The sequence below is a fragment of the Arvicola amphibius genome, chromosome X, assembly GCF_903992535.2.
Source record: "Arvicola amphibius chromosome X, mArvAmp1.2, whole genome shotgun sequence".
Lineage (NCBI taxonomy): Eukaryota > Metazoa > Chordata > Mammalia > Rodentia > Cricetidae > Arvicola > Arvicola amphibius.
This window is the reverse complement of record NC_052065.1, coordinates 24,161,769-24,175,120: the sequence shown is the minus strand read 5'-3', so window position 1 is coordinate 24,175,120 and position 13,352 is coordinate 24,161,769. Positions and strand designations below refer to the sequence as shown.

General features: G+C 40.7%; 1 protein-coding gene across 2 annotated transcripts in view; it reads left to right on the top strand.

Moving 5' to 3' along the window:
- Window positions 1–1,879: 1,879 nt before the first annotated feature.
- Window positions 1,880–13,352, top strand: part of Rpgr (retinitis pigmentosa GTPase regulator) — a 49,333-nt gene continuing 37,860 nt past the window's right edge. For both annotated transcript variants that reach the window (XM_038316883.1, XM_038316882.1), the window contains exons 1-7: window positions 1,880–2,027; window positions 4,315–4,440; window positions 5,155–5,247; window positions 6,832–6,894; window positions 7,796–7,954; window positions 9,874–10,023; window positions 12,197–12,355. In XM_038316883.1, the coding sequence (XP_038172811.1) occupies window positions 1,886–2,027; window positions 4,315–4,440; window positions 5,155–5,247; window positions 6,832–6,894; window positions 7,796–7,954; window positions 9,874–10,023; window positions 12,197–12,355 (892 nt within the window). In that variant the 5' untranslated portion in view covers window positions 1,880–1,885. The remainder of the gene's footprint in view (window positions 2,028–4,314; window positions 4,441–5,154; window positions 5,248–6,831; window positions 6,895–7,795; window positions 7,955–9,873; window positions 10,024–12,196; window positions 12,356–13,352) is intronic.

The following is a 13,352-nucleotide window of genomic DNA, read 5'->3' as shown; positions in this document are numbered from 1 at the left end:
CACCTCCATCAGTAGCCCAGGCTTCCGTGTGACCCAGTGAAATATGTGTAGTCATTGAGTCATGCTGGGTGTGTAGTGGGAATCAAAATGAAACATTTGCGCTATCATAGAGATGTGAGTGTTGTTTTTATAATGACACAGACAGCCTGGGTTTCCGGAGAGCATAGCCAACTTTGTTTTGTTGCTAATATCTAATAGTATTAAGGGCTACTTGATTCCAGGCACTCAAGTACCAGTTTATCATTCATTACCTAATACCTCTATGAGATTTTCCGAACTAGAGAATATTAACAGATAATATAGAATATGTATGATCTAAGGCACCGTCAGAACTATATATGTGTGTGGTACTATATATATATACATATATATATATGTATATATATATCATAGACTATATATGTGTGTGTGCATGTTTGTGTATTTATAGTATGGTATATAGATATAAGCTACATATATAGATGAATCACAAATATCAGTCATATATTGTATGCCAAAACACCTGACTCTAAGCTGCCTGACCACTTTTGTATGTAAATACCTGTAATAATCTTTAATTCTCTCATTGCTCAGATTTCCATGGCAGGCAGAATGACTTCAAGAACACACAAAACTGATCTTTCTCTATCACTGCACTGCTTACAGCTCCGTCATGATTTCCTGTGGTCTTTAGAATAAAAATTCAGAATCTGGCCTGGCCTTGGTGGCGCACGCCTTTAATCCCAGCACTCGGGAGGCAGAGACAGGCGGATCTCTGTGAGTTCGAGGCCAGCCTGGTCTACAAGAGCTAGTTCCAGGACAGGCTCCAAAGCTGGAGAGAAACCTTGTCTCAAAAAAAAAAAAAAAAATCCGGAATCTGGAACATGCCCCAAATCCTGCCATCTCGAGTCAGCCTCATCAAGCTGCTGGAAAGAGCAAGCTCCCCGAGAATCTGCATACAACTGGCTTTGTCCAGAGTGCTCTAATCTGTTTTAGTTTCTTTTTCTTCAGTCTTAACATTTACCATGTTTTCATTTGACAAGAGTTTGTTTCTCGTAAACGCCTGTTCCAGGCCTGTGCTCCTAGTTCCATTTTCTATTGGCACCTCACCCTCAATTTTAGCTTCTATACAAATGATTGGGTTCGATTCCTTCTTTCCATTTTAATAAAAATGCCCCGAGGAAATGTAGAAATACTCTCTAAGAGTCATTCAAGGAGCCTTAAATCCAGTTCTGCTTGGTTAAGACCAACTGCCACAGGTATATTTCTCATCCTGGAAACCAAGGTTTAGCCAGAAATACATAATGTTTCACAGGGAATTATATGTATCTTCTATAGGAGACACAGGCAGACTGCTCAGAGTTCAGGATTGACTACTTGAAATGGGCCTCCCTTCCCATGTATAATCGGGCATAAATCTAAAAACAGGAGTGACATTGCCCATCTTACATGATGGTAAACAGCATTCATTCATTTAGTAATGTTCTAATGTGTGTATCTAGTTTTATTTCTGGGAATACAAACGACATTTCGGACATAAAACACTTAGTGGCTAGCTCTGTGGCAGATTATCACTTATTTGTGCTTGCAAAGCTGGGCGTTGACGTTTGCTTGTGTCACAGAAGTTATGCTGTCACTATCCCCTCTAGGTCCCTGCATGGCCAATATCTCTGCAGAAGCACGGGCGCTCTCAACACCTCGCAGTGTGCGGCGTGGCCGCGCTTCCAATCACGACCGCTAGAGGGCGCGCGGACACCTACGGCCACGGCTTCCGCACTAGCGCCACAGTGACATCGCTTCCTCCTCCCACCTTCCAACCGCCTTTCGCCCCGCCCCGCGTCTCAATGCCCCGCCTCCGTTGCCCCTAGCGTCTGTTTGTTGACTTCCGGGAGCACAGAAGTGGTCGATGCCAAGAGGGTCGCAATGGGGCCCCCGGGGGCTAGGGCAGTACCTTAGGCCCAATCGAGTCGCCCCTGCTGTCTTTCCGAAGCAGGGACAGATTCCCTTCACAATTTTCGGCATGGCGGAGCCTGAGTCGCTGGTGCCGGGTGAGTCGCGTCCGGATGGCGGCGGCTAGCCGGGAGGGAGGGAGGGAGGGTCGGCGGGCGGGCGGAAGGCCAAGCCCCGCCTCCAGGCTGGCCCTGGCAGAGTGCAGGCCGCAATCTGATCCGTGGTTAGAAGGCAGCTCTTACCTTGCCGCTGCGAATTAGAGCCTTGTTGGGACCCGGAGGAAGGGACAGGGAACGAGGGGAAGAGGGTCCTTGTGTTTTTAGTAAGCTTTCCGTGACTTTTCTCGGAGGCTGCCGCAGCCATTAGTCTCTCGCTAAGCTTTCCAAGGTCTCTACTTAACAACCGCCGAGCGAACGAGATGCCCCTAGGACCCACTTAGGTACTGAGTTCAGTAAGGAGTGAGTGAACCTGGAGTGAGAGGTTAAAAAGAATGGAAGAAACGAACTGGACAAGGCCTTAAGCGAATTTTTTTTTCTTAAGCGCTGGTTTGACGTAAGTTAAAATTATGACCTAGTACGGCTTCCGTACCGCGTAGTACAGGTAGCCATTTCCTGAAGTAGCACTTAACTACAACTATTTGAAACGTAATCTGTTAAAATGGTGGTCATAGTGCACTGAATTGATTTTCACATACAGTCTAATGAGTTCCGATTAACACTTTGAGAAATAGCCACAGTATTAGAGCAGAATTATACATTTAAATATATATTGCACTTTCTGCCATGCTCTTGCCTCAAAGGGGTTTTGAGTTTATGCCTTCTGGAGTTCATACCTTAGTGAGAATACAGGAAAATAACGTGACGATAGGCTTGACATTAGAAGCCAGAGGATAGAATGGAGCCACCAAATCCTGGTTTTGGTTCGGGCGGGGGGAGGGCTGTCTGGAGAGGCTTTCTGGCTAGCCAGAATAAAACAGTTAAATGATTCCTTGTAGGGAAGTCTTGAGTCCTTTCTAGGCCCTGACCTCTCAAGGCTCAGTTATTAAATTGGAACTGATTTGCCTCACAGTCGTTCTTAAGTGGCTTAGACCCTCGCACGTCCACTATGCTATCTCTGAAAATTTCCCAGAACCTGGGTCTGGCTTTCTATTTGGGGTGTGTGGGGGCGGGTGGCGGGGGGGAGGTTAAATAGTTACGGGGAACTGGGAACTGTTAATGGACTTTTTAGTCTTTTGAAAATGGTCCTGGTCTGTCTTTCTGTTTGGGGTGTGTGTGTGTTTAGTTACTGGGAACTGTTCATGGATTTTTAGTCTTTTGAAAATGGTGCTGGTCCAAAAAAGCCATTAACTACTCCTCAGATCAAGTGATGGCAATTTGAGAATGTCAAATCTCAGCATCCACCTGCAGTCTCCGTGGCCTGATCTAGAAATCACAGTCTCATTCTCCTCAGTAGGAATAGGAGAGCTGAAGTGTTCAAGTGTTAAAGCCTGGGTGATATGCTGCCTTTCATACTAAAAGAATTAAAATCTGCTTGACTTTCTAGGCACCATTATAGTGACGTGAAGACAGTCATAGTGTAGAAGGGAACTTTTCTGTGTGAAAATTAGAACCAACTTCAATGTAACTGGTGTTTATTAGAGGAGCACCCTGTGCAATGGGTATAAGTAGTAATATAGTTGAGAAAAGAAAATACCCATCAATAAACATTTGGGTAATCATTTGAGAGATTGCTTTGTGGCGCATAATTGATTTTTAAAGCCTTATATGGCCATGGTGCAAGTAAGACAGTAGGAAAACAATGTGTTTATTTCTGCCCTGCCCTAGTTTTAATGATAGTCACTGGCATTTTCAACAGTTTGACATTTTTAGTACCATTCCTTCCTTGAATGCAAACACTGGCAGTTCCTTGGAAGAACTCAAGAAAATCCAAATTCACTTGAAGAGGTACTCTGCACAAATTTTCTCTGATACTAAGGGAAAAAACACAATGCTGTTTTGGTTCTGACTGGAAAAAGATCCCCAGTCAGAGACCAGACTATGAGGCCTTAGCCAGAGGGAGTAGAAGGCAGAAATTGTACCAGCTCATTCGGGACCTGGCTGTCTATCCAGGGACAGCAGAAGAATGAGTAATGGATGGTGGCTTTCCTTGTCATTGTGTCCATTTACCTCAGCTCACTGAATGACTTACCAGCCGTCACAGGTGACACAAAGTGAAGGTTGAGGAATAGGACTGAGTTAAGGTGAGAGAAGGAAGGCTGAAATGAGGTTCAGTCAGAGTCAAAGCTGTCGTGGGGGAAACGGTTTATATACACGCAATAGGAAAATGTGTTTTCATAACAGGCAGCATGGTTCAATTTGTAAAATGAAAAGTGTTTTAAATTTGCAGATACGGGTGCTGTGTTTACATTTGGAAAAACTAAATTTGCTGAAAATATCCCTAGCAAATTCTGGTTTAAGAATGACGTACCTATATGTCTTTCATGTGGAGATGAACATACTGCTATTGTTACAGGTTAGTATTACAATCCTAGATGACGAGAGTAATTCTTAGAGAATACTAAATGTTATAAGTGTGATGTTAATAAAAGTTGTTGTTGCCTGATGTTAGGAACTCTTTATGCTTAATAGAATCTGCTCATATATAGAAGGACAAGGTAACCTGCTTCAAAACTGACAGATACATTTTAAACATCTATTTTTATTGCCTATAATAGATTTGTTTTGTGACTAAAAATGTCATTGATTTGGAACCCAGGAAACTCAAAGGGAGTGATGATCTTATAGCATTACATTTGACCATATTTTTGCTTTTTTAAAAAAAATGACTTAAATGTTACTGTTTTGGTATGTGGAAAGAACAGGCTTTATCATGTTTTAAACATATTGAAAATGTATAGAAAGTGCTTTATATTTGTCAGAAAATTCTTTATGCATCAAGAGTCTTTTCAGTTTTAAGTTACTTTAATAAACGTTAATGTTTTTCTACATGTGAAACTTCTTTGGAATCTATTCATTGCAATAAAAAAATTGTTAACATATAATCTTAAAAACTCTTTACACCGAATGGGATGTGCCCATACATGGACAGAAAAGGTAACCCACTCCTATTTCTTGTTTTTTGATATTTTTAAAAATGTATGTTTTTTTGTTTCCTTGTGATTCATTCATATATTGTTATCTATGTGAAGATCGCTTTAATTTGCTATTTCTTTTTCCCTCCCACTAGGAAATAATAAACTTTATATGTTTGGCAGTAACAACTGGGGTCAGTTAGGATTAGGATCAAAGTCAGCTATCAACAAACCAACATGTATCAAAGGTTTGGAGCCTTTTCTTCTTTATATTATTTATATTCTTTTTTAATATTTTCCAGATTATGTTAAATAACTTTAGTACTGATTCTTTGACACTTTAATATCATAAATAAAATTCTTAAATGTTTTTATTTTATAAAATTTACTTGACTATTATTAATACCTACTCTTCTTCTTTCTGTGAAACTCAGAAATACTTTTATGGTGGAATCAAAAAAATTTCTTTGACTCGAAACCCAAGGACCACTAAGGAAGGAAAGATCCTCTAGTATTTAGTTTGACTTTCAAACAATTATTTGTTTGCAAACTGGTTTAAATATTACTGCTATTATATATGAGGGAATCAGGCTTTATAATGTGCTATAATTTGGAGTTCTGTCTTTTCACAGTTATATGTAGTTATTGGTTATTAAAATTCTACAATGCTGAGTAATGAACTAATCAAGACATCAAGGCTAGTGGTTAATGAATAGAATACCAACAGAGCAAAGTATTTGACACGAGTGTTGTCTCAAGAGTATATGCATATATATCACTAGAAAATTTTCTCACTGTCTTATGAAAACTTCTAGGTGTAGCTTATGAACATTAAATTAAAAAGATGGTGTAGAGTCCTGGGGGTGTGGTAAGAACAGTGTTCTCTAGCTTCAGGGCCCAAATTGAAATTTCAGGTTAAAATTTCAGTGTGATTTTGTTATAACCATGCTATTTGTAGGCATTATTATGGATCCTTTAATGTTATGATTAGAAAGTATTTAATTGGGCACATACTACGAAACACTTCATATTCCTAGTGACATGACCTTCCAAATACCTGATAGAACATTATCACAGCCTGTGAGAACCATGGAAGCAGAGACTCATAGCCAGCTGTGCAGATGCTTTGCCAGTTGTTTAGGAGGTATTTCTAAGTGTTAAAAATATGCAGATGAAGCCAGGTGGTGGTGGTACACAGTTTTAACCCCAGCACTCAGGAGGCAGAGGCAGGTGGATCTCTTGAGTTTGAGACCAGCCTGGTCTACAGATCAAGTTCCAGAACAACTAGGGCTACACAGAGAAACCCTATCTCGAAAAACTATAAATATTTGTAGATGAACAACTTCAACCCATGTATGTGCCTATAATTATTAGTTTTAGGGTTTTTGTTTAGTACCTTAGAAGTTTGTGGCAGGCTCAGTAATAGATAAAGTTGATGAGATACAACATAACAAAATTACTAGCTCTTGGTGTATTAATTTTCTATAGGTTTTTAAAAATTGGATGCCTTGGCCCTGCCTTTGACTCCACATCTCACTGTTTGCCACCCTCCACTGGTTTTTATGATGCACTGTGAATAAACTTCTGGATTAGTAATTAGTAATTAGTTGATTTGGAGTCACATATACCAGGTTTATCCTAGGTTTTAAATTCCATCCTGGGTTACAGATGTTTCAGAGTACATGCTTAACATGCTAAAAGTCCTCGATTCCATCCCCTGCAGGACAGTCAAGAAAGACATTTCAGTTTTCCCACTTACTTACCATTTAGCCTGGATTATTTATTATTTTCATACCCATAAAATATTGTAATTGTCATATTCTCATGTCTAGCTCTTAAGCCTGAAAAAGTGAAGCTTGCTGCCTGTGGAAGGAACCACACCCTAGTTTCAACAGGTACAGTGTTCACCCATGCGCCTTCTGTCCAGCCTTGAGAACTGGTGTCCCACTTCAGCAGTATTTGTGGCTTGGTAAAATTGCTAGGCACGATCCTTTGGTGGTAGTTAGAATAAACTTTTATCAGTATAAGTGTGTCATGCATGCATTTGCCATTGGGAATATACAAATTATTGCTGAGTAGCTACAGATTAAGGGCTAGCATCTTTTTCGCTGGGAGCACGCCTGGGGCTGCTTCCTCCTGTTTCTTGCTCTTCCTTCTTTGCTACAGAGATTGAGCGGAAGCCGCAGGAAACGCCCCTGATAGGAGTCACGTCAGTTTCAATCAGAATCTAACTAGGCAATAGAATGTGTCTAGAAGTTGATAAAGTAATTCTGAAATTTATATAGAAAATCAAAGGAGAGCCACAATAGTCAGAACAGTTTTAAAAAAGCTAGCAGTTTTCTGTTTCTAGTCCCTATCAAAAAGTTACAGTAATTCTGGTAATGTAGTATTGACAAGGGGTAGATAAAGTTTAATGAAATAAAGTAGTGTCAAGAAGCAGGCCAACACATGTATGTGTGGCTGATTTCTGCTTTCAGGGTCTCTCCTACTGAACTGTAGCCCCAGCGGCTGATTTCTAACACGGGTTTGAAGACTGTTCAGTGGAGGAAAGTGTATTTTTACCACACGCTGCTAAAGAGCTAGCAGTGGCATCTTTCCTGGTCCCTCCCGTTCCCTATTCTCCCCATCACTCTTGTCTCCCAGCTCTTCTCCCTGCCTCAGCAACTCTATGCCACGCTCACTTTGCGCATCCTTTTTTTTTTCATTGTTCATTTAAGCAGTGTCTGCTGTTTTCCAGCATGTCTCAGAAGCAGGGTGACTACAGTATGTTAATTGACATTTTTTGTTTGTGTACAGATAAAGGCGGTGTGTATGCAGCTGGAGGAAATAATGAAGGACAGTTGGGGCTTGGTGACACTGATGACAGAGACACTTTCCATCAAATTTGCTTCTTTACATGTAAGGATTCCATTAAACAGCTCTCTGCTGGTGCTAATACATCAGCTGCTTTAACCGGTAAGACTTGTTTGTGCTTCTTTCTGGACACGTCTTTTCTATTACGGATATATGAACTCAGTAAATATGTGACAGTATTAGCGTTTGTGTACCTTCAGAAGACTTTAGAAATAGAACTTTAAATCTGTATGTATATGTTGAGTGGGAGATAAATACATTAGAGAAGATGATTGATAAATAAATTCTCGGCTCTGCTAGCTAGCTATTCTTTTAGCTGTTCTTTTATTTTCGTTTTGTTTTTGTTTGTTTTGGGTTTTTTTGAGACAGGTTTTAACTGTGTTGTGTAGCCCTGGCTGTCCTGGATCTCACTCTGTGACCACGCTGGCCTTGAACTCAAAGTTCTCCCTGCCTCTGCCTCCTGAGTTCAAGGATTAAAGGAGTGCGCCACCATCACCTGGCTAGATATTCTTAAATGTTATCTTCATTGCATATTCTGAAAGGTACACTTAAGGACTTTAATTAAAGTTGCTACCGGAAGTATTGATAGAAATCAGTTGGGATGTATGTTATTAAAGTGTGGGTTATAATGATCATTAAATATCTCTGTCTTCCTTCTCAAAGTAGATCTGAGAACTTTTGTTTAAACGTCAGAGCCATGATCCATGTAACTCTCTGAAGCTGCTAGCTTGCAGCTTTCTTCAGAGAAGAGATAAAAGTGTAGTTTTATCACTTATGTTGTTGATTATTCAGTGTCACTCCTTCGGTTTTTATTTTCAGTTTTAATTTTGACTTTTTATTAAACCCTGGAAGATCGATTTTTTAATTCACTAAGAGAAGTTGATGGGTATTGTCCCACTGTTAATCTCCGTAACTTCAAGGTCAGAGGCATGGTGGTCATGAGTTCATGGCTAGCCTATGCTACACAGTTAAGATGCTTTTTCAGGAAAAAAAAAGAAGTAAACAAGTATTGATAAAGCCTGAAATACTTATCCTGCATTTAGCTTAACTATTCCCAACACTGAAACCTTATCAGAAACGACATAAGTTAATGGTGTATGCTAATATGGCTCATTCTCTGAAGCTAGGAAGACTGTATTTTCAGATATATAGTAATAAAAAAAAGAATAGTGAGTCATTGTATGTTTTGTTATGTTTTCTTATTCCTTTGAAACGTTTCCATGGTGTCCCCCAGAGCAAGGTTTTTTTAATTTGGGAACTTGCTCTTTACATCTGGAGATATGTAGGTGCTTTCTGTGATCTCTCAGTTTGGTGGTAGACAGACTACCTGGAGGGAGGGGACCATTTCTGTGTGGAGACATTAAAAGGGCAAAAAGTGAATGTAGGAAATGGCATCGTGAGTTTACTGTTGAGGTAAAGATCTGGGCATAACTTAAGGGATTGAGCATCCACTCATTCTCCACGCTTCATCCTTATAGAGCGTATGAGAATAGAAGTTGAATTCCCGGATGGAGCTAATGGCTTGGCACTCTTATGGCACACCATTTTCAGTGCGGAGTTAGAGTTTATAAGGAGGAATATCATAATGTTTTGTGTTACTTTTTATCATTTTTGTTTGTTTTGAGACAGTCTTACTTTGTAAACCTAGCTGGCCTTTTGTGTATTATAACTTCATTCACAGCAATCCCCCTGCCACTTCTCCCTGAGCTCTGGGGCATGAGCACATGGCTGCATTGTTCATTTCTAAGCGGCTGGCAGAGAGTTTGAGTGCTCTCAATCCAACGAAAGGATAAATGTTTAAAATGCTAGATAAATCACTCTGAGTTTGTTATTACATGCTATATGTGCATTTTAAATATCATGTTGCATTCCATAAATATCTACAGTTATTATGTATCAATAGAGAATAAAATAAGACTAAAAGATACAGGCCAGAAAACAAATGATAGTCTGTAAGAAATGTCAGCTTGAGAGCCCGTCTAGGCCTTTAAAGACCTTTCTCCCTTGTGCTTTCTTTGTAGAGGATGGAAAACTTTTTATGTGGGGTGACAATTCTGAAGGGCAGATTGGTTTAAAAAATAAAAGTAATGTGTGTGTCCCTCATGAAGTGACCGTTGGGAAGCCAATCTCATGGATCTCTTGTGGATATTACCATTCAGCTTTTGTAACAAGTAAGATGGATGTTTTGATTCATTACATTATCTCTCATTTCTCAATCACTACCGCCAGTAAAATGAGTTATAGTTCACATGGTTGCTCAGCTACTAAAGTAGTGTATGTTTTACCGACTATAGAAATGATCACTGAAAGTATAGTCTTTCATGTATGTTTTAATTCAGAACATTTCTCCATTTCTATATTGACAGTTTATAATTTCAAATTTTCTCGGTCAACTTTTTATAAAGTGAGTATTAGGTCTGTTATAAAAATTACATTAGTATTTTACAAACCTTTCTAAATTTTGGTTCTCAAACTTGTTAGCCTCAGCCACTCTCCCCTGGAATCATTTGCTTCCATGCTTTGGCCTGCTCTATTCCTCCTGTCCTAGTAATTCTTTTTTATTTTTTCAAATAAGTGAGTCACAGAGTATGCTTGTGAGAAGCAGGATGAAGATTAGATGGAGAAGGATTAGCCTTAGTCCTGTGGTCAGTATCTGCAGCCTAAAGTTTCTGGGTTCATTAGCAGTCTCTGCTTGGAAGTGTCAAACTGTTGGAGTCTGCGTCTACGCTGACGTCTACATTCGACAGCTCCGCGAGAACCAATGGAAGGATGGTTGTGATTTTCTTTCTAACTGACCATTTAGTAATCAGATGTCCAGATGAAAGTTTAGTGGATTCTCTTAGAACAGCAGTTAATTCAGAGACCCAAAAACAGGCAAAGTGCTGAGCCAACATGATTGCGGAGTGCTCAGCTCTAAGCAGGATGCCTATCCATATCACCCCCTCAAAAACGTACGGAACATCCCAGAAAACAGGAGGAAAAATGCAAGAGCTGGAAGATATGGAGGAGTATTTGAAGTGCTGTCTTCTGGCCATGAAGTGACTGCTGTACACATGATGTCACAGTACTGTGGTTACTCACACAAGACCTGCACAAGATGGGGTACCCATCGTGGATGGGGGCTCAAGAGGCCCCACCCCCTAGGCTTGTTAATGGTTACAGAGGGAGGGGAGCCCTGGTTTTTCAGTAGAATAGCCACTTGTAGGTTGTTACTACTCCAGTAGATACCCTCTACCAGGGCTCATGCAAGAGGCCGCAATTAGTGGACCACAGAACGTGAAACAATTGATTGAGTGCAGGGTGGAGCAGAGAAAGGTTTGATGGGAGGGCTGTGAGAGGAGGTCATACAGCCATGCAGTTGTCAGAAGACTAAACGTGTTTAAGAGTGTTTTGTAGAAAGGTACGTTGATAAAGGCATAGCACTTCTCTTTTAGAAGTCTATAGCTCTAAGATAATAATAATAAAGGCATTTTGAACTACAAAGGCATTTTCTTTACTCTCCTAACAACTGTGGTGGAGAGCTGTTCTCTCTGTGATTTCATGTACTAGTCAGAACCAAGGTGATGCTGCATCTGAGTCAGAGACCCACTTTCCAAACCCTGGTTGATATTTGGACACCTTAGCCACACCCAGGAAGAGGAAGGTGTAACAGCAATGTGTAATCAATAGGCACTGCCTGTGTGTCCTGGGCACGTCTCTAGTCACTGTGTTGTTTCTTTGTATGGAGCAACAACCTCATGATGTGGCAGGCTTCCTCCAATCCCATAGCAGCACTGATTACTAGTGGCTTCAGCAAGTAAGTTGTGGGATTACAGATAAGAATATGAAAGTCTCTGCTTTCAAGAAACTCACAGTGTTAGTGTGGACAAGGTGGAAATAGTTTATAGTGCCATCTAACCAAAATGTTATCTTCACAGCAATTCAACTTACGCATTGCATACATAACCGAGATTTCTAGAGCAAGGTTTTTTTTTTGTTTTTTGTTTTTTTTTTTTTTGAGGCCCTAGACTTAATCACTGGTACCATGAACGCATATGCACACACATGCATGACATAAAGGTATAAAGAATGTGTAAGACAGTTTTTGCTGTATTTTCTGGAAAAGCTAAAGTGATTGTTTAGTTCTTTAGTCATGAATTCTTGGTAAAGGGTACGAGATGAAATAGCTGAGAGGGAAAAACATCCAGCTTTGTTTTCTTACCTTGTAGTGAAACATACCCGAAGAAAGGTCAGATTTACTTCATTACTGGCTGAGCGTTTAGAGAGCATGAGAACATGTGCCAGAGGACCAATAGTCTGTTTACATTTATGTCCCCATTAATCTTTCTCCTTTTCTTCTGACAGCGGACGGGGAACTGTACACGTTTGGAGAACCTGAGAATGGGAAGTTGGGTCTTCCCGACCAGCTGCTGATCAATCACAGATCACCCCAGCGAGTGCTAGGGATTCCTGAGAAGGTGCTTCAAGTAGCCTGCGGTGGAGGGCACACTGTGGTTCTCACAGGTATGTGTGGAGCCTGCTGTACTCTTCTCTGTACTCGCTAGTAGCTAATGCCACTCTCACGGTCCTTTTTATTGGGGTAGGATAAGAATACTTGGGGCTGGAGAGGTGGCTCAGTGGTGTCGGATCACCTGGAGCTGGAGATGCAGATGGCTGGTAGCTGCAGTGTGGGTTCTGGGAATTGAACCCAGGTCCTCTGGAAGAGCATCCAGTGCTCTTAACCACTGAGCCATCTCTCCAGCCTTCAGGCATTCTATTAGAGAGAAAAATGTAAAATATGTGGCAATAGTTGAGTATTCTTTGGTACCCTTCATTCTCAGATGAGCTAAATAGACTCTTTTCAGAAAATGAATTCTTTACAACTGAATGTTTTTAAAATTGCCTGGATGGATTTCTTTAGGATTTATTAGGTAAGGTATTAACATCAGATGATGTGAGGAATTTGCCACCTGGCTGCAGTTAAGGATGAGAAAATTCATATCTGCCTTTAAAGAGGGATTCCTGCTCTCCTTCCTAAGACTCCACAGAAGACAGTAATGTGACCAGCATGTCACTCAGTACAGTGATGAGCCACATTGTCACCAACTTGTCTCTCAGTACACAGACCAGCAATGTTGTCACCAGGGTATCTCTCAGTACACAGACCAGCCACATTGTCACCTGCATGTCTCTCAGTACACAGACCAGACACAATGTCACCAGCATGTCACTCAGTACACAGACCAACCACATTTGTCACCAGGGTATTTCTCAGTACACAGACCAGCTAAGTTGTCACCAGCATGTCACTCAGTACACAGACCAGACACAATGTCACCAGCATGTCTCCCAGTACACAGACCAACCACATTTGTCACCAGGGTATTTCTCAGTACACAGACCAGCTAAGTTGTCACCAGCATGTCACTCAGTACACAGACCAGACACAATGTCACCAGCATGTCTCCCAGTACACAGACCAACCACATTTGTCACCAGGGTATTTCTCAGTACACAGACC